Genomic DNA, 21,179 nt, shown 5'->3' on the forward strand with positions numbered 1-21,179 from the left:
AGAAAGGGAATGGGAATTAAAATGTTTGGCCACCGGGAAGTTCCGCATTTGGCGGACGGAGCGGAGGTGCTGGACGAAGCTGACCCCCCAATTTACGGCGGGTCTCGCCAACGTAGAAGAGGCCTCGTTAGGAGCAGCAGACACCAGAGGCGACCCGGCAGATTCGCAGGTGAAGTGCTGCCTCACCTGGAAGGACTGTTTGGGGCCCTGGATGGAGGTGAATGGGCCGGGCGAGATTCCAACTACGTCAGGTTTGGAGAGACCGGGTTAAGGGTAGGGTTGCCAACTGTCCCGTATTAGCCGGGACATCCCATATATTGGGCTAAATTGGTTTGTCCCATACGGGACCGCCTTGTCCCGTATTACCCTCGCTAAGGTGGAGCATTTCTATGAAACCGTTCGTAAGCCGAAATGGTGTAAAGCGAAGCAACTACCATTAATTTACATGGGAAAAATTTTTGAGTGTTCCCAGACCCAAAAAATAAACTAATAAATCATACCAAATAACACATAAAACCTAAAATAACACTAACATATAGTAAAAGCAGAATCGGGAAGATTGAGCCAAAACCAATTTGTGGGTGTGGGGGGGGGGGATCGGCACGTCACGCATGCGCACCACAGGTGCCCGCGCAAGGCTTCATGGTCGTGGTAGTCTTTCCCGGGGTAAACACAAGTGTCCCGTATTTGACTGCTACTTTTCTCCCTTATTTGGGACTGAGAAAGTTGGCGACCCTAGTTAAGGGTGAAAGGTGAAGTATTTAAGGGGAACGTGAGGGGGAACAAGCTGCCAGTGGAGGTCATGGATAGGGGTTTAATTGCAACACTTAAGAGGTAGGTACAAGGATGGGAGGGCTATGGAGCGTTATGGTCCAGGTGGGGGTCAACGGGATTAGGCAGAATAATAATTTAGCATGGACTAAGGGCCTATTTCTGGGGTGTAGTGTTCTACGACTACGTTGTAGTTGCACAAGCCATTGGTGAGTCCACACTTAGAGTACTGTATAGATTTTGGCCACCCTGTTATGGGAAGACGGGGTTAAACTGGAAAGAGCGCAGAAAAGATTTTAGAAGAGGCCGCCAGGGCTCGAGAATTTAAATTGAACAAGGCTTCAAATCAAATCAAGTTTCGTTATCATTCGAAGCATACATAGACACAGCTGAACGAGACAGCGTTCAAAACATTCGAAATGGCAAACAAGCATTCAAGAACAGCGAGTGACCCAATCCAAAATATTGAGCAAGGAAGTGTATTCGCGAGGCGAGAAAACGATACACTGAGCTACGATGTCCAGCAATCGATGGTACACTCTCCCGGCAGTGTGGGCAGACGTGTGCAATCCAGCCTGTCATTCCTCCGCTCGAACACGGGGGCGGCACTGACGGGCGAGGCCAGGCCCCAGCCGTGCTCGATCACTCTGTAGCTCTTCCGCGTCTCTCACCTGAGCTCCATCTGAGGCTACACAGGACAGCTCCCACGTCGACTGTCCCCACCGAACAGACCAGACAAGGGTCACAGGCCCACCCACTGTCAAACTCGATCTGTATTTTTGCAGCTGACAGGGAATTGGGCGTCGCTGACAGTCCGTGGAAAATCTCGGTCAGTTTGGGGAGCGAGCCGAGGAGAGGCGAATGGGTTTCAGTGCAGTTAAATGTGAGGTGGAGCTTTCTGGAAAGTTCCAAGCGGGTGTCTGATGTACCCTGAACATCAGACCGCGAGGGAGTAGTGCTCCATGGAGTAGACGTGGGGGTGAAGAAGGCATTTGGCATGCTGGCCTTCGTCAGGAAGCGCGACGAGTACGGGAGCCCCGACGTTTGGTGCAGACGCACAAGTCGTGGGCGAGGCCGCACGTGGAGTACGCTTCACGGTTTTGACCAGCCGGTAGGGAAGACGTGGTTAAACTGGAAAGTGTGCAGAGTGGGTTCACGAGGACTTTGCCAGCACTCGAGGGTCTGAGTTTTGGCAAGAGGTTGGACTGGGCCAGGTCAACCCACTGATCTTGGTATCAGCTGTCAGAGGCCGAGGGGAGATCTGATCGAGGTTTATAAGATTATGAGAGACATAGATAGAGTAGACGGGGAGTATCTGTTTCCCCAGGGTTGAAATGTCTAACACCAGAGGATATGCATTGAGGGTGAGAGGGGCAGGTCCAAAGGGGATGTGAGGGGTAAGATTTTTACTCAGAGAGTGGTGGATGTCTGGTGTGGTGGTGGAGGCAAATATATTAGAGGCTTTTAAGAGACGTTTGGATAGGCACATGGATGTGAGGAAGATGGAGGAATGTGGACATTGTGTAGGTAGGAGGGATTAGTGTTTAGGTGTTTTGACTTGCTGTTTAGCTGGGTCAGCACAACATTGTGGGCCGAACGGCCTGTCCCTGTGCTATCCTCTTCTACGCTCTATCCTTTCTTAGATAAGAGGCCCAAAACTACCGACAGTACTCCCAAGTGAGACCTCACCCGTGCTCCATAAGGTCTCAACATTACATCCTTGCTGTTGTATTCCAGTCCTCTCGCAACGAGTCCTTTGGGATGCAGGAGAAAGGGAGGCGGCCTTCTAAAGCTGTGAGAGGGGTGGCCGAGGCGGACAGGAACAATCCCTTTTCCCCGGGGTAGGGGGTACAGGTGTAGGGTGAAAGGAGGTGGGGGGAGCAGATCGAGGTGAATGTATGCTGCACGGGATGAATTGCCAGAGGAAGTGGCTGGGGCAGGGACCAGAGTGGCTTCTCAGAAGGGAGAGGGGAAAACAGGACTGGCTTGGCGGGCCATAGGGGCCGGCAGGGAATGGATGGACCAAAGGGCCTGGTTCTGTGCGCTGGGCACTAAGGCAGCGGAGGGGCTACAGGCTGCTGTCGTACTCCATTACACTGGGTGGCGGTAACACACTTCCCCGAGCGGTGCGAGGAGAGATGCCATCTTTCTCCTCTCCTCTTCATCTTCTCTGCTCTGTTTTTCTTCTCAGCTCCCTGCTCAGTATCAAGTGATGGATCCCAACAGGACAGGAACCGGGCTGTAGCCTCGGACATTGGCTATGGAGACCCACTCACAGTAACAGCCGCCGTCACTCCTCCCGACGTAGAGCGGTTCTTTCCGCTGCGATTAGCCGTGCGAGAGCCATCTCGGACCCCGAGGAAATGGGACGGCTGCCCACCCCGTTCCTTCAGAATAGCTGCAGGGCGAAGGAAGTCAATTGGGCCGACGGAAAACCCGGAAACCGAACAAGAAGGAACCCGTCGCTACCACCTGTCATCCCGATTTTTCCACGGTTTCTGGAGAGATCGCCAAGATCCTGGAGAAATATCTGATCATAGAAACATAGAAAACCTACAGCACAATACAGGCCCTTCGACCCACAAAGTTGTGCCGGACATGTCCCTACTGGGGTTACCCATAGTCCTCTATTTTTCTAAGCTCCATGTACCTATCCAAAAGTCTCTTAAAAGACCCTATCATATCCGCCTCCACCACCGTGGCCAGCAGCCCATTCCACGCACTCACCACTCTCTGCGTAAAAAACTTACCCCTGACATCTCCTCTGTGCCTACTCCCCAGCACCTTAAACCTGTGTCCTCCTGTGGCAACCATTTCAGCCCTGGGAAAAAGCCTCTGACTATCCACACGATCAATCCCTCTCATCATCTCATACACCTCTATCAGGTCACCTCTCGTCCTCCGTCGCTCCAAGGAGAAAAGGCCGAGTTCACTCAGCCTGTTTTCATAAGGCATCAATACAATCCACAAACCCGTAAGGAAACTGAAATCGCAGCCTGTCCGGGTCAACGATGACCTGGGGACTCAGGACGACTCGCGTTTGCAGGATTCCACGTGAATGCGCATCACCAGATATCAGCCAGATGGGACACACGGTGGAAACCCATAGCAGGGAGCGCAGGAGGTGGACCCGTTTGGGTTACCCGGAGAAATCGGCGGCAGCAGAACACCGCATTCGCAATGGTCACAGGATTGACTTCGACGGCACTAAACTACTGTGCCGCGCCAATGGCTTTTGGGACCACCTCATGAAGGAATCAATGGAAACAAAACTAAAGGAAAAGAATTTTAACGAAGGTCTCGCTCTAAGTTAGAACTGGAATTCAATAGTAAACAAGGTGGGAGAACGGAAACCTGATTGGATGAGGACTAACCAATCAGCAGGGGTGACGATGGGGGTATAAATACCATCGGACTAGTCATGCCCAGGCATCATCCCTGATGAAGATGGCAGAGTTTGTCATCAGAAGCCCGAGAAGAGATTATTCATCATAGACGCTGGGAAAGCTCTAAATCCTTTTTCAATACAGTAGTTAAGAATTTAAGACTGTTCATCATTCTTGACTACTGGAAGAACATTAAGGATCAGAAAATGAACACTGAACCAAGAGAAACTTGGGATTATCCCTGAAGACTGAGTTCAGAAGAGCACACAACCGTGTAATGGGAGTGGACTCGCGGGGAATGTCCAAATGGGTGATAAAAAAGAGAAAAAAACTCTTTACAATAATGCTTTTTTTCTTGAGACATTGTAAGTGTTGCTTACTTCGACGTTCTCTCGTAAATTTTGGATAATAATGATAATTAAAATATTTGAAAAGAAAAGGCAATTTCCAAACGGGAGCCAGATAAATATCCGGGGCAAAAAAGGTACGGAAGAGCGTACAACCAATTGTCCATCGTCAAGGACCCCCACCATCCAATCTATGCTCTCTTCTCGCTACTGCCACCAGGAAGGAGGTCCAGGAGCCTCAGGACCCACACCACCAGGTTCAGGAACAGTTATTACCCCTCAACTATCAGGCTCCTGAACCAGTATGGATAACTTCACTTACCCCAACAGTGAACTGATTCCAGAACCTACAGACTCACTTTCAATGACTCCTTACAATGCGCGTTCTCAGTATTATTATTTTATTATTATTATTTAGTCTTTTAAAATGGTATTTGCACAGTTTGTCTTCTTCTGTACATCAATACTTTGTCAGTGTTTGCTTGTTCGTAATTTTTAATTTATTCTATTGTTCCACTGTGACTGCCCGCAAGAAAGTGAGTCCCAGGTTTGTGTACGGTGACATATATGTACTTTGGTAATAAATTTGAACTTTGGATGGCCTCGATCTCTCGAAGGGCCAGCATTAATGGACCAAATGGCGTACTGTAGCATTCTGCGACCTCTCGTTGATTAACAGATGCTTAAGGTCAGGCCTGCGCGTTTAAAAAAAGAGTTGTTGATGGGGGGAATCTGAACATTGGACAATATAATGCAGGAACAGGCCCTTCGACCCACAATGCCGTGCTAAAATACTTGATGTCACCAAATCCCCTCTGCCAACACAACATCCATCTCCCATCATTCCCTGAACATGGTTCATATCCCATCATTTCCTGCACATGGTCCATCTCCCTCCATTCCCAGCACATGGCCCATATCCCATCATGCCCTGCACATGGTCCATCTCCCTCCATTCCCAGCACATGGCCCATATCCCATCATGCCCCGTATATGGTCCATCTCCCATCATTCTCTGCACATGGTCCATCTCCCTCCATTCCCTGCACATGGTCCATCTCCGTCCATTCTGCACATGGCTTTATCCCATCATTCCCTGCACATGGTCCATCTCCCATCATTCTCTGCACATGGTCCATCTCCCTCCATTCCCTGCACATGGTCCATCTCCGTCCATTCTGCACATGGCTTTATCCCATCATTCCCTGCACATGGTCCATCTCCCATCATTCCCTGCACATGGTCCCTATCCCATCATTCCCAGCACATGGCCCATATCCCATCATTCCCTGCACATGGTCCATATCCCATCATTCCGTGCACATGGTCCATCTCCCTCCATTCCCTGCACATGGCTCATATCCCATCATTCCTGCACATGGTCCATCTCACATCATTCCCTGCACATGGTCCATCTCCCTCCATTCCCTGCACATGGTCCAAATCCCATCATTCCCTGCACGTGGTCCATCACCCATCATTCCCTGCACATGGTCCATCTCCCTCCATTCCCTGCACATTCATGTCTCTGTCTAACATTCTGTTAAACACCTCGATCGTATCTGCCTCCACCACCACCCCCGGCAGTTCATTCCAGACACCCACCTCTCTCTGTGTGAAAAAAACACTTGTCCTCGCACATCTTCTATCAACTTACCCCTCCCTCAGCATCAATGCATCACCTTTCCACTCCTGGGAAAAAGATACCAGCCATCTGCTCTATCTGTGCCTCATAGAAACCTCTGTCAGTCTCCACCGCTCCAGAGAAAATGACCCAAGTCTGACCAGCCTCTCCCTACAGCTCACGCTCTCTAACCCAGGCAGCACCCTGGTGAGCCTTGCGTCAGCGGGGCAGTCAGAACCGAACGCGACACCCCAGCTGAAAAAGCAGGGAACTTTCAGCGGGCGGGGCAGAAGGACAAGGAGTTCGTTTCTGTGATTTTTTACCAGGGCTCGGGGGGGGGGGGTGGCGTAAGTAAGTTTTCAGGAGGAGAGGTAAGGCTCAGAAGCACAGGCCATTCAGCCCATCTAGTCTGTGGCAAGCCATTATTCTGCCCAGTTCCATTGACCTGCACCTGAACCATAGCCTCCCCATCCATGTACCTGGAACAAAGCAGAGCAGGAGGTCCATAGTTCATTGAAAGTGTTGTCACAGGGTAGATAGAGTCATACAGAAAGCTTTTGGCACATTGGCCTTCGTAAATCAAAGTACTGAGTACAGGAGATGGGATGTTATGCTAAAGTTGTATAAGACGTTGGTGAGGCCAGATTTGGAGTGTTATGTGCAGTTTTGGTCACCGACCTACAGGAAAGATGTAAATAAGGTTGAAAGAGTGCAGAGAAAACTTACAAGAATGTTGCCAGAATCTGAGGACCGAAGTTATAGGGGAAGATTGAACAGGTTAGGACTTTACTCCCTGCAGTGTAGGAGATTGAGAGGAGATTTGACAGAGATATACAAAATTATGTGGGGTATAGATCGAGTAAATGCAAGCAGGCTTTTTCCACTGAGGTTGGGTGGGACGACAACCAGAGGTCATGGGTTAAGGGTGAAAGGTGAAAAGTTTAAGGGGAACATGAGGGGAAACTTCTTCACTCGGAGGGTGGTGAGAGTGTGGAACGAGCTGGCAGCACAAGTGGTGGATGTGAGCTTGATTTCAACGTTTAAGAGAAGTTTGGGTAGGTACATGGATGGGAGGGGTATGGAGGGATGTGGTCCCGGTGCATGTCGATGGCAGTAGGCAGTTTAAGTGGATTTGGCACAGATCAGATGGCCGAGAAGTTCCATTTCTGTGGTGTACTTCTCTCCGACTCTAAGAAAGGGAATGTCTGCGATAGGATGAGTGGGAATGGCCTCGGGGCGCGAGTCACCAACACCTGGCGGGTGAGAGATCTTTAAAAAATGCTGGAGAAACATCACACGGTAGGCTTTACAAAACCTCTTGTAATTTGAAAACAGTCTTGCATCTTCAACAGCAGAGCTAATTTTAAACAACTATTTACAACACAGTATATATACACATATCTTTTGCTCGGTGATAGATTATTCTTAAAAAAAGAGGCACTTTTGTATAAAAAAATATGTGTGCGTCATCGGCGAAGAGACCTCGCTGCAACTCCTTGGCTGTCCGAAGCACGTTGTAGTCAGTGCCCTGGTGTTACCAAGGGCCTTGTTGGTCGTGATTCAGTTCCCCACTAGATCCCAGAGCGACCCACCTCCATGCTAACCCCCCCACGCCCCCGGCGCACTGCCGGAGGCTGAGGTGGCCCTCTTTGCTTTGAGGTCGCGGAGGCCTGGACTGGGGACCCTCGGAATCCCCCTGGACGCGGAGGCGGATAAACCCGAGGGTGCCGGGGAGGGGAAGGAGAGGATGCTGGAGTGGGTGGGACCTGCAGACATCAGCCACATGGTTAAACAAGTAGGACGAGGGCTGGGAGCAAGCGTGTGGTGGTGGTGGTCGGGGGGAACAGAGAGAAGTCGTTGTGCAGAACACCGGACATTCTGCCGATTTGCTGCCTGACCCGCTCAGTCCCACCAAAATTGTTTTTTTTTTTTGGTGTGCATTGCTCGGGGTTTCCAGCAGCTGCAGAATCCCTCGTGTTCGTGCCCAGCCGCTCCGCCGCGGCCTCCATTCGCGGGATGCTTCTGCCCTGAGGAAGTTTCTGTCTTCCCTTCGACGGAGATTCAGCGAGACTGCTCCCCGCCCTCTGTGATCGCTGCTGCCGCCCGCCAGCTCTTTCAGAACCAGAATCAGGTTTCACGTCGCCGTCGTCTGCCCTAAAGCTTGTCGACCGTGTGGTCTCCAGGTCTCACTGCCACAGCCGCGTGTCCTGCCTGGGAACGCGTCTATGCCGCCATCTTCTTCCACATGGCTACCATCTCTTATTCCAAATTCTGGTAATCTCTCCCCTCCTCTTCCTTCTCTCTTCAGCCATTCCCCATTCTGGTTCCCCCGCCCCAACGCCTCCTTTCTCCTCAGCTGACCCTCACCTCCTTCTGGGACCCTTCCTCCTTCCCTCTCTCCCATCCTCTCCGATCAAATTCCTTCTTCAGCCCTTTGCTGGAATTCAGAATGAGGGTGGGACCTCATTGAAACCTATCAAATGGCGAAATGGTCTTGATAGAGTAGGTGTGGAGAGGATGTTTCCTATAGTGGGGGAGTCTAGGACCAGAGGGCACAGATAGAGTGGATGTGGAGAGGATGTTTCCTATAGTAGGGGAGTCTAGGACCAGAGGGCACAGATAGAGTGGATGTGGAGAGGATGTTTCCTATAGTGGGGGAGTCTAGGACCAGAGGGCACAGATAGAGTGGATGTGGAGAGGATGTTTCCTATAGTAGGGGAGTCTAGGACCAGAGGGCACAGATAGAGTGCATGGGGAGAGGATGTTTCCTATGGTGGGGGAGTCTAGGACCAGAGGACACAGATAGAGTGGATGGGGACAGGATGTTTCCTGTGATGTGGGAGTCTAGGACCAGAGGACACAGATAGAGTGGATGTGGAGAAGATGTTTCCTATAGTGGAGGAGTCTAGGACTAGAGGGCACAGATAGAGTGGATGTGGAGAGGATGTTTCCTATGGTGGGAGGAACCTAGGACCAGAGGACACAGCCTCAGACTAGAGGGGCGTCAATTTAGAACAGAGATGAGGAGGAATTTCTTTAGCCAGAGAGTGGTGAATCTGTGGAATTCATTGCCACAGGCAGCTGTGGAGGCCAAGTCTTTAAGTATATTTAAGGCAGAAGTTGGTAGATTCTTGATTGGTCAGGGCATGAAGGGATACAGGGAGAAGGCAGGAGATGGGAGCTGAGAGGGAAATTGAATCAGTCATAACGAAATGGTGAGCAGACTAATGGGCCGAATGGCCTGATTCTGCTCCTGTATCTTGTAGTCTTGTTTGCCCTTTCCACCTATCACCTCCCAGCTTCTTACTTCGTACCTTTCCCCCACCTACCCGCTTGCTCCGGCTGCACAAGCCCCTGGCCAGTCCATGGCCGGGAGGTTAGCCGGGCGCGGTGACGTGCGGTGGCCTGGGGTCGATGTCGGTGCGCAGCCTGCAGAAGGGACAACAGACTGAGTCGCAGCCGTGGAGGGGAGAGAGAGAGGAGCTGGCGACGTTTCGGGTGAAAATATCAGTTATCCTCTCCACCCTACCCTCCCCGCGGAAGCAGCCCGACCCCTCGAGTCCTCCGGCAGACGGTTTGTCGCTCCGGGCCCGGGCGTCCTTTCCCCTGCTGAGAGGGAGCACGAGGGGTCCTAATGCTACTTTTTTTTACATTTAAAAAAAAGACAGGAAAAAAAATCATTTAAAATCTCCCACCAAGAGAGGACAGGGCTGGTCAACCTAACACGGGGCACTCGGCTACAAACAGGACTCAGTTCCACGTGTCGAGATTGGGCGGCGTTGAACGCCTTCGCAGTTCATGCGTCGCAGGGGCGTTGTCTTTTACAGGAAGAAGTTGGGGCACTTGCTCCTGTTCAGGCCAAACTTGCTCTCCGGATGGTAGAACTGGGTTAGGCCGCCGCTGGCCACGGCCTCCGACATGACCTCCACCTGCCCCGGCAGCTCGCGGCCGTCCCAGCTGGGGTAGAGCGGCGGGGTCGGGGCCGGCTTGCCCAGGGTGGGGCCGCTGTAGGGGGTCGGGGGGCGGAGGGCCTCCTGCGACCCCTGGTGCCAGTCGTCCTGTTGCCGGTGGATTTTCATGTGGGCGTTCCTGCTCTTGATCTTGTAGAACATCCTGCGGTGGGGGGGGGGGGGGGAGAGAGAGGGAAACCATCGGGAAAGCCTCGCGTGTCATCTCCTGCCCTCTCCACACCGCCGCTTCCTCCTCTGTCCGCGCAAGAGGTGCTCCGCAGGACGGGCCGCGCCTACGGCGAGGAACGGGCAGCCAACATTTCGGGCCAAGACCCTTCATCACACTCACGATCCTGATGAAGCATCTCTGAAACGTCGACTGTTCATTCCCCTCCACAGACGCTGCCTGACCTGCTGAGTTCCTCCAGCATTTTGTGTGTGTGTGTGTGTGTGTGTGTGTGTGTGTGTTGTCTGGATTTCCTGCATCTGCAGAATCTCTTGGTGTTTCTTATCTACATACCTCTGCCTTACTAATTTTACCCCTGGCTCTAACCAGGCCTTTTTTGAATATCTCTCTCCCTCTCTCTCCCCTGTCTTTCTCTCTCTTCTTCTATCGCCCCTCTTTCTGTCTCTCTCTGTCTGTCTCTGACTTTCTCTCTCTTCCCCCTCTCTTTCTGTCTCCCTCGCTCCCTCTTTCTCTCTCTCTCTCTGTCCCACTCACCCTCTCACTGTCTCTGCTCTCTGTCTCTCTCTCTCTCAAGGACGGATCTTGTACCTCGGGTGTTAACTGTTGCGAGGGGTTTAGATATTGTAAATGCAAACAGGCTTTTGCCCACTGAGGTCGGGTGGGACGACAGCCAGAGGTCGTGGGTTAAGGGTGAAAGGTGAGAAGTTTAAGAGGAACATAAAGGGAATCTTCTTCACTCAGAGGGTGGAACGAGCTGCCAGCACAAGTGGTGGATGCGAGCTCGATGTCAATGTTTAAGAGAAGTTTGCGTAGGTACATGGATGGGAGGGGTCTGGAGGGTATGGTCCCGGTGCGGGTCGATGGGAGTCGGCAGTTTAAATGGTTCAGTATGAACTAGATTGCCTGTTTCTGAGCTGTACTTTTCTATGTCTATCTCTTTATGTTCCATGTTCAGTCTCTGCCTTATTCACCAGCCAGTCATCCCCTGCCCTCTCTCTCCCCACACATACACACTCCTGCTCTCTCCACACACACACACCCTACTCCTTTCTCTCCCACCACACACCCTCCCACTCTCCCTCTCTCCACATCCCCTCCACCCCGCGATCTTCCGGTTTCGACACCGCTCCGAGCCCCCCCCCCGCGTCGCTGAGTTAAATTACTTACTTTCCGCACTGCTTGCAGGGGAAATTGCCGATGACGGCGGGGCAGGGGCTCTCTCTCTCCGCCCTCTGCGCCGGCTGCACCGACTGCGGGCTCGCGAAGGACAGCTGTGGAGCCAAGCGAGACGGGACGAGGTGAGAAATCCGAAGTGCAACCGGCCCTCCAACACCCTCTGCCTTCCTCTGTCCAGGAAGAGCTCGTGGATCAGCTTTAATTTTTCACCTCTACGCCGAAATCCGGGAGAGTGTGATGGGACGGTGTGGAGGGAGCTTCACTCAGTGTCTGACCCCGGGAGTGTGTGATCGGACGGTGTGGAGGGAGCTTCACTTTGTGTCTGACCCCGGGAGTGTGTGATGGGACGGTGTGGTGGGAGCTTCACTCTGTGTCTGACCCCGGGAGTGTGTGATGGGACGGTGTAGAGGGAGCTTCACTCTGTGTCTGACCCCGGGAGTGTGTGATGGGACGGTGTAGAGGGAGCTTCACTCTGTGTCTGACCCCGGGAGTGTGTGATGGGACGGTGTAAAGGGAGCTTCACTCTGTATCTGACCCCGGGAGTGTGTGATGGGACGGTGTGGAGGGAGCTTCACTCTGTATCTGACTCCGGGAGTGTGTGGTGGGACGGTGTGGAGGGAGCTTCACCCTGTGTCTGACTCCGGGAGTGTGTGGTGGGACGGTGTGGAGGGAGCTTCACCCTGTGTCTGACCCCGGGAGTGTGTGATGGGACGGTGTGGAGGGAGCTCCACTCTGTGTCTGACCCCGGGAGTGTGTGATGGGACGGTGTGGAGGGAGCTCCACTCTGTGTCTGACCCCGGGAGTGTGTGATGGGACGGTGTGGAGGGAGCTCCACCCTGTGTCTGACCCCGGGAGTGTGTGATGGGACGGTGTGGAGGGAGCTCCACTCTGTGTCTCACCCCGGGAGTGTGTGATGGGACGGTGTGTAGGGAGCTTCATTCTGTGTCTCACCCCGGGAGTGTGTGATGGGACGGTGTGGAGGGAGCTTCACTCTGTGTCTGACCCCGGGAGTGTGTGATGGGACGGTGTGGAGGGAGCTCCACTCTATGTCCGACCCCGGGAGTGTGTGATGGGACGGTGTGGAGGGAGCTTCACCCTGTGTCTGACCCCGGGAGTGTGTGATGGGACGGTGTGGAGGGAGCTCCACTCTGTGTCTGACCCCGGGAGTGTGTGATGGGACGGTGTGTAGGGAGCTTCATTCTGTGTCTCACCCCGGGAGTGTGTGATGGGACGGTGTGGAGGGAGCTTCACTCTGTGTCTGACCCTGGGAGTGACTGACCTGACTGTGTTCCTGGACACAGATATCGCCGTCCCTTACCGTCCCAACAACCTCACAGGTACCCGTGAACCGGTTCGCCTGCCCCGCGGGGACGAGTGCACCGGCCTCACCTCGTAGTCCGTGTCCTGCCTGATGACGTTGTTCCAGTCCTCGTCTGTGTCCGACGGCCGCGGCCGCATTTTCTTGTTGAACTTTAGGCTCTTTTTGAAGGTGTAGTAATACTCGACGCACTCCGCAAGGACCTTCGTCCGCACCTGCAGGCGGGCAGCAAAGCAGCCCGTGAGGCCCCTGCAGCAACCCTCAGCCGCGTTTCCTGCTGCCCGATCTGCCCCACCAGCCTCCCACCCTCTGCAGCTCGCACACGCGCGCCCTTCGGCCCATCGAGTAACGATAGCCCACAGAATTCCCTCCCTCACCTTGAAGGTTCTTTAACCTTTACCAGCAGAGGGAAGGGAATATTTTACAGGCCAGTTTTAATCGTCACGCCCGCGGTGGAACGTGTCGCTTGCATCAACCACCAACGCGGTCCGAGGATGCGCCGGGTGCAGCCCACTTCCAGCGCCAACGGAAGGCCCCCACGGCTTACTGACCCTCACCCGTAGGTCTTCGGGGCGTGGGAGGAAACCGGAGCACCCGGAGGAAACTCACTCGGTCACGGCGAGAGCGTGCAAACTCCTCACGGACGGCGGCGGGAAGTGAACCCGGGACGTTGGTGCTACGCTGCCGTGCGTTTCCCACCCCCCACCCCCCACCCCCCGCCTTACAGGAAGCCCCTGCAAAATGCCGTCGAACAACCTCCGGTCTACGGGCACCTACCACCTTCTGGATGGCGCGGAAATCTTTCTTGTGCACGGCGAAGGCCTTGTTGAAGAGTCGCTTCTCGCTGGGCGTCCAGTTACTGGTTCCTGTGGAGGGTCGAGGGGGAGGATGGAGGGAGGGGGCGGAGAGGTTAGTGGGCCAGAGCTCCCACACGGTGGCACAGGGGGATCCCACACACAGGATCCCACCGGGGACGCGGTGTGACCTCACCGGCGCACGGGACGATCCCAGGGAAGGGCGGAGCACAGGATGGTCCCACAGAGACATAGGGGGCCACAGGAAGATCCCACACAGCGGGGGTCACAGGAAGATCGCAAGGGGAGGAGAGGAGTGGGTAGGTGAGGAGAGGAGGAAGAGCTGAGGAGAGGGTGAGGAAGTTCGGAGGAGAGTGGGTGAGGACAGAAGGGGAAAGAGAGTCTGGGCCTGCTCACCTGTGGCCTGCCCCCCCACCGTGGTGCCGTACAGGATGTGGCAGCAGGAAACAGGTGCTTCCCCCCACCCACTCTGCCCGCCCCCCCGCCGGCACCTCCTCACCCACTGGGTCACTGCCAGGGTCGCAGGTGGGAAATCAGAGACCACAAGGTGCTCCAGAAAACTCGGGTGAACTTCGTCCTCATTGCCCCCCCACCACTGTGTGGAGCTCCCTCCTCACCACCCCTCCCAGAGTGTGAAGCTCCCTCCTCACCGTCCCTCTCACTGTGGAGCGTCCCGCTGCGATTGGAGTCGCGGGGAGGGAGCGTCCCGCTGCGGCAGGGGTCGCGGGGAGGGAGCGCCCCGCTGCGGCAGGGGTCGCGGGGAGGGAGCGCCCCGCTGCGGGAGGGGTCACGGGGAGGGAGCGCCCCGCTGCGGGAGGCACGGTAAGGAGGGAGCCCTCCTTGTCACAGTAACATCGCGGTCCCTACCCGAATAGTGATAGTCGGCCAGCTGGTGAGAGGTCGGCCGGGCTCCGCTCTCCAACAACAGCTTCTCCAGCGCAACCTGTCACGGTGCAGACGAGAGGGAGAGAGATCAGCTTTATGCACAGCGAATGGGCGGCCGAGAAGGGGTGGGGATGGGCAGACATAAATAGGGGACGCAGCAAGTCCCGAGGGAGAGGAGGGGAGGGAAGAGGGAGGGAGGGGAGGGAAGAGGGAGGGAGGGGAGGGATGAGGGGAAGATGGAGGGGAGGGATGAGGGAAGATGGAGGGGAGGGATGAGGGGAAGATGGAGGGGAGGGATGAGGGGAAGAGGGAGGGGAGGGAGGAGGGGAAGAGGGAGGGGAGGGAGGAGGGGAAGAGGGAGGGGAGGGAGGAGGGGAAGGAGGAGGGAGAGAGGAGGGGAAGGAGGAGGGAGAGAGGAGGGGAAGGGGGAGGGAGAGAGGAGGGGAGGGAGGGAGGGGAGGGATGAGGGGAAGATGGAGGGGAGGGAGGAGGGGAAGGAGGAGGGAGAGAGGAGGGGAAGGGGAGGGGAAGGAGGAGGGAAAGAGGAGGGGAAGGGGGAAGGAGAGAGGAGGGGAGGGAGGGAGGGAGGAGGGGAGGGGAGGGTTGGGTGGGAGGTCGCAGGTTCTCACCAGCACGTCGCCGTTGACCTCGGAGAGACAGTGTAGAGCGAACTCACGGTTGAGGCCGCCCCCGGGCAGGGCGCTGGAACAGGCCAAATTCAGCAGATTCTCCACTGCACAGACAAGAGAACAGGGTCGGTCTCCTGCCCCGACTCAGTCTCCCCACCCCAGCCCAGGGCAGAGCGAGGGAGCTGTCCCCGTGGTCTTCCCCCGTCTCCTGATCTCCCTCCTTCTCCCCACCCTCCCCACCCCTCTCTCTCCCTTTTCCCAGCCCCTCCCCTTCACCGTTTCTCTGTACCCCCTCCCACTGCGCGCCCTCTCCCCAAAACTCCAAGATCTTTAGGTAATTTAATTTCCCACAGCGATTCTGATCCAGGGGGTTGGGTGGGGAAGGGAACTGATGTTTCAGTGTTTTTTTTGTACGTCTCATTCTGCGCCCGGAGAGGCTGGGGACGAGGGCCGGGGCGGTCAGTGCGGGGAAGGTGAGGGTTCAGATCCAGTGACGGTGACGGATTCCCATTGTCTGCGGTCCCGCTCGCCCCACTACACGAAGGACGTCGGGGCTTTGGAGAGGGGGCAGAGGAGGTTCACCGGGATGCTGCCTGGATTAGAGAGCAGGAGCAACCACGAGAGGCTGGATAAACTTGGGTTGTTTTTTTCCGGAGCGTCGGAGACTGACGATAGGATCCTCTGATAGGATTATGATAGGCACAATCTTTTTCCAAGGGTTAAGAATTGTCTGATACTAGAGGACATGGATTTAAGGTGTGGGGCTTTTTTTTTTACACAGAGCTTGGAGAGTTTAGACTAACTTTTAGAAGCTAAAAGCTCAAAGAGTTTGGGCGGTGGTTGTGCCGTCACTAAAGACTGGGAATCTGCATCGCAGGAGGCCGATCCCGGTGGGCACTGGCTCGGCGTGTGGGGGAAACCGCCTCGCCTCCTCACCTTGCCCCTGCACCTCGCGGCTCTCCACCAGCCCCTTCCAGGGCTTCCACACCAGCTCGGCCCGGTGCTCTCCCGAGCGCTCCGGGGACGTCTCCCACCGCTCCGGGACCACGGCCTGGAACCTGGGCCCCACGTTGATGCAGCTGCGGAAAGACAAGTACGCCCCCAACCCCACCGTTAGAGCCGTCAGCAGCGGGAGGGGAGGGAGACAGAGGCTGGACAACCCGCCCCTGAGAAACCACCGTCCCTTCCGGCGAGGCGGCAGCTAGAAACGACCCGCAGGAGGTTCTCGGGGGGTTGGGCAGGGCCAAGGCGCTCAGTGATTTCAGGAACATGATCCCGTCTATCGGCAGTGCTGAGACCGAGAGAATTGAGAGTTTCTAGGTACCGGTAGTCTGTCCTGGTCACGGCCGAGAAAGCTCGCCGACGCCTCTCCTTCCTCAGGAACGTAAAGAGATTTGCCATGTCCCCCCCTTGACCCTCACCAAAACTTTACTGGCACGCCACGGAGGGCATCCCGTCCGGACGCATCCCGGCTCGGGGCGGGAACCGCTCTGCTCGTGACCGCGAGAAACCGCGGGGAGTCGTGGACACGGCTCAGCTCGTCACGGAGACCAGCCTCCCCTCCGTGGACTCTGACTACGCCTCCCACTGTCTCAGTAAAGCAGCCAGCATAATCCAACACCCGCCCCCCAACCCACCCCGGACTCTCTCTCTTCTCCCCTCTCCAGCTGGGCAGAAGGCACAAAAGCCTGAAAGCTCGCCCCGCCAGGTTCGACCCCGACGTTATCGGACTCCTGAATGGATCTCTTGTACGATAAGATAGACTCTTGACCTCACAATCTACCTCGCTCTGATCTCGCACCTTATCGTTCACCTGCTCTGCACTCTCTCTGTAGCTGTGACCCTTTATTCTGCATTCTGTTATTGTTTTACCTTGTTCTCCCTCAACGCACCGTGTAGTGATCTGATCTGTGTGTGGACAGTTTGCAAGGCAAGCTTTTCACCGTACCTCCGTACAAGTCTGTGCTATCCTGCCCAAGTACCCGTCCAAGTTTGTCCTAAATGTTGAAATCAAACCCACGTCCACCACTAGTGCTGTCAGCTCGTTCCACACTCTCACCACCCTCTGAGTGAAGAAGTTTCCCCTCGTGTTCCCCTTAAACTTCTCGCCCTTTAATGCATGATCTGTAGTTGTAGTCTCAACCTAACTCAGTGGAAGAAGTCTGCGTGAATTTACCCGACCTAGACCCCTCAGAACTGTATGTGTGAGTGAGTGTGTGTGAGAGAGACAGAGACAGAGAATGAGAATTAACCCACCAACCCTCTTGATGTTGGGATGTGCCAGGAAACACACGTTTCACGGGAAGAACGCATTATAAGATGAATTCTCATGCCTAAACTCCACACAGACAGACAGACTCACACAGAGACAGGTAGATACACACACCCAGAGGACACAGACACACACACAGATACACACACAATTACACACCCAGAGACACAGACACACTGAGACAGATACTCACACACAAACACATACAGACACAGACAGGCACACGCACACCCAGAGACAGACACAGACACACACACACACACACAGACACACACAGACACAAATACATACAGACAGACATACACACACACTCTGAGCCAGAGTGGGGTCCCTGGAGTCGACAGACAGTGGATTTTTGGGACAGAAGATTGTGGAGATGTGAGAGTGACGGATGCCTGAGGGAGAGCAGGGAGGGTGAGCCAGTGGGACAGCAAGGAGGGTGGGTGGAATGGCCACTGAGGCAGTGTATCTAACTCAGACACCATGCCCATCAGCGGCTGGTGGTCCCTGACAACCGACAGCACATATTCTACAGGCGCTGACTTGTATCCGGGGTGGCAGGCGATACGAGTATACTCACGGAGTCTGGCTGTCCCCCTGCGTCGTGTTATCCTGGGACATACAATGGAAGCCATCTGCGTGAAGGAAAAATAATTCTCAGCATCGGGTGAGGAATCTGCCCGTGTAGTCACCCCGCTCTGAATGAACAGTGACTCTGTACAGTTACACAGTGAGTGACCCTCACCCTGAATAAACAGTGACTCTGTACAGTTACACAGTGAGTGACCCTCACCCTGAATAAACAGTGACTCTGTACAGTTACACAGTGAGTGACCCTCACACTGAATAAACAGTGATTCTGTACAGTTACACAGTGACCCTCACCCTGAATGAACAGTGACTCTGTACAGTTACACAGTGAGTGACCCTCACCCAGGATAAACAGTGACTCTGTACAGTTACACAGTGAGTGACCCTCACCCTGAATAAACAGTGACTCTGTACAGTTACACAGTGACCCTCTCCCTGAATAAACAGTGACTCTGTACAGTTACACAGTGACCCTCACCGAATAAACAGCGACTATGTACAGTCACACAGTGAGTGACCCTCACCCTGAATAAACAGTGACTCTGTACAGTTACACAGTGACCTTCACCCTGAATAAACAGTGACTGTACAGTTACACAGTGACCCTCACCCTGAATAAACAGTCACTCTGTACAGTTACACAGTGAGTGACCCTCACTCTGAAGAAACAGTGACTCTGTACAGTTACACAGAGACTCTCACCCTGAATAAACAGTGACTCTGTACAGTTACACAGTGACCCTCACCCTGAATAAACAGTGACTCTGTACAGTTACACAATGACCCTCACCCTGAATAAACAGTGACTCTGTACAGTTACACAGAGACCCTCACCTTGAATAAACAGTGACTCTGTACAGTTACACAGAGACCCTCACCCTGAATAAACAGTGACCCTGTGTATCAAACTAGTGTTATTTCACTCCTCCTATTTCCTTCCTTCATTCCTGTGGCCCCCTGAAGACAACTATCATTTCCTCCGGCACGTAGGTGAGCCTTTCGATTAACTGCATCACCACCTGGTGTGGAGACAGCAATGCTCGGGACTAGAAGAAGTGCAGAGGATTGTAAACACAGCCAACTCCATCATGGAAACCAGCCTCCCTGGCATTGAGGACATCTTCAAAAGGTGGTGCACCACCCAGGACATGCCCTCTTCTCACTGTTACCATCCGGGAGGAGATACAGGAGCCTGAAGACACACACTCAACGATTCAGGATCAGCTTCTTCCCCTCTGACATCAGATTTCTGAACAATGAACCCACGAACACTACCCCACTACCTCATTCCCCTCCACCATCAGATTTCTGAACAGACAATGAACCCATGGACACTACCTCACTTTTTTGCATTACTTAATTATTTTTTAAATATTTCATTTTATAAGATTATAATTTTTATATATTACACTGTCCTGCTGCCCACTGCTCCTTCTAAGCTGTGCAGGTGCACGGCTGCTCCGTAACTGAAATACTCCCACGCACATAGCCTTCATTGCCACACAGTTGGAATTTACTTTTAGATAAAGTTAATATAATTTTGAAATCTATGTTAATATAATTGTAAAATGCCCTGTAAACAATATTGTATTAATGAATATAAAATTTCTAAGTAATAAACGCACCACAACTCTTACTTTGAAACAATTAATTAATTTATATATTTACTGAGATACAGCATGGAATAGGTTCTTCCAGCCCTTCAAGCCTCATGGCCCAGCAATCCTCTGATTTGACCCTAGCCTAATCACAGGACAATTTACAATGACCAATTGACCTACTCACCGGTACGTCCTTGAATTGTGGGAAGAGACCAGAGCACCTGCAGGCAACCCACACAGTCACGGGGCGAATGTGCAAACTCCTTACAGGCAGCAGTGGGAATTGAACCCGGGTCGTCTGTACCGTGAAGCATTGTGCTAACCACTTTGCTTCTGTGCCACCCCATTTTAGAGCTTCAACATATTTACCTTGTCAGTGTTTCAAGTTACAATGCTGTTACAAATTGTAACAATATACACAGAATGGAAGTCGGCAGCTCATTGTTAATGAACTGCTGGCCTGCTGAGCACCGACGCCATCTAGGCAAAACATTTCACTTTTGCCTGTCGTGCCTGTCAGTTGTTTTGACTGCCTGACATCGTTTACTTGTGTCGTGAGTTGTGGCTTGTATTAAAAAAAACATTTAAAGTGCCGCAAACACGAGGAAATCTGCAGATGCTGGAATTTCAAGCAGCACACATAAAAGTTGCTGGTGAACGCAGCAGGCCAGGCAGCATCTCTAGGAAGAGGTACAGTCGATGTTTCAGGCCGAGACCTTTCGTCAGGACTAACTGAAAGAAGAGCTAGTAACAGATTTGAAAGTAGAAGGGGGAGGGGGAGATCTGAAATGATAGGAGAAGACAGGAGGGGAAGAGATGGAGCTAAGAGCTGGAAAGTTGATTGGCAAAAGGGATACGAGAGGATCATGGGACAGGAGGCCTAGGGAGAAAGAAAGGGAGAGGGGGGAAGCCCAGAGGATGGGCAATAATGGATGGGGTACGATGGGGAGGTGGGGCATTAACAGAAGTTAGAGAAGTCAATGTTCACGCCGACAGGTTGGAGGCTACCCAGACAGAATAGAAGGTGTTGTTCCTCCAACCTGAGTGTGGCTTCATCTTTACAGTAGAGGAGGCCATGGATAGACATATCAGAATGGGAATGGGATGAGGAATTAAAATGTGTGGCCACTGGGAGATCCTGCTTTCTCTGGCGGACAGAGTGTAGGTGTTCAGCAAAACGGTCTCCCAGCCTGCGTCGGGTCTCGCCAATATATAGAAGGCCACATCGGGAGCACCGGGCGCAGTATATCACCCCAGTCGACTCACAGGTGAAGTGTCGCCTCACCTGGAAGGACTGTCTGGGGCCCTGAATGGTGGTGAGGGAGGAAGTGTAAGGGCATGATCCGCTTACAAGGATAAGTGCTGGGAGGGAGATCGGTGGGGAGGGATGTGGGGGAATGAATGGACAAAGGAGTCGTGTAGGGAGCGATCCCTGCGGAAAGCAGAGAGAGGTGGGGTAGGGAAAGATGTGCAGCTTTCAGTCCATGTAAAAGTTTCCTGCTTAGGGCAATGGTTGGGCTGCCCAGCTGTAAAACAATTTGAAGGGAATGTTTCTGCTGCCGCTGAACAACACGTTTCACAACATTCGCCAACGATAATAAACCCGATTCGGATTCAACAATCATTT

The 21,179-nt window shown here is 53.6% G+C and overlaps 1 protein-coding gene across 5 annotated transcripts in view; it reads right to left on the reverse strand.

The window, feature by feature from the left end:
* Positions 1 to 4,894: 4,894 nt before the first annotated feature.
* Positions 4,895 to 21,179, reverse strand: part of LOC140188938 (transcriptional-regulating factor 1-like) — a 170,410-nt gene continuing 154,125 nt past the window's right edge. For all 5 annotated transcript variants that reach the window (XM_072245591.1, XM_072245590.1, XM_072245592.1 and 2 more), the window contains 8 exons: positions 17,941 to 17,995; positions 16,025 to 16,167; positions 15,089 to 15,192; positions 14,442 to 14,517; positions 13,537 to 13,625; positions 12,831 to 12,974; positions 11,433 to 11,536; positions 4,895 to 10,241 (listed from right to left, as the gene is read on the reverse strand). In XM_072245591.1, coding sequence (XP_072101692.1) covers positions 9,950 to 10,241; positions 11,433 to 11,536; positions 12,831 to 12,974; positions 13,537 to 13,625; positions 14,442 to 14,517; positions 15,089 to 15,192; positions 16,025 to 16,167; positions 17,941 to 17,995 — 1,007 coding nt within the window. In that variant the 3' untranslated portion in view covers positions 4,895 to 9,949. The remainder of the gene's footprint in view (positions 10,242 to 11,432; positions 11,537 to 12,830; positions 12,975 to 13,536; positions 13,626 to 14,441; positions 14,518 to 15,088; positions 15,193 to 16,024; positions 16,168 to 17,940; positions 17,996 to 21,179) is intronic.

Source organism: Mobula birostris, chromosome 28, assembly GCF_030028105.1.
Source record: "Mobula birostris isolate sMobBir1 chromosome 28, sMobBir1.hap1, whole genome shotgun sequence".
NCBI classification, from domain to species: domain Eukaryota; kingdom Metazoa; phylum Chordata; class Chondrichthyes; order Myliobatiformes; family Myliobatidae; genus Mobula; species Mobula birostris.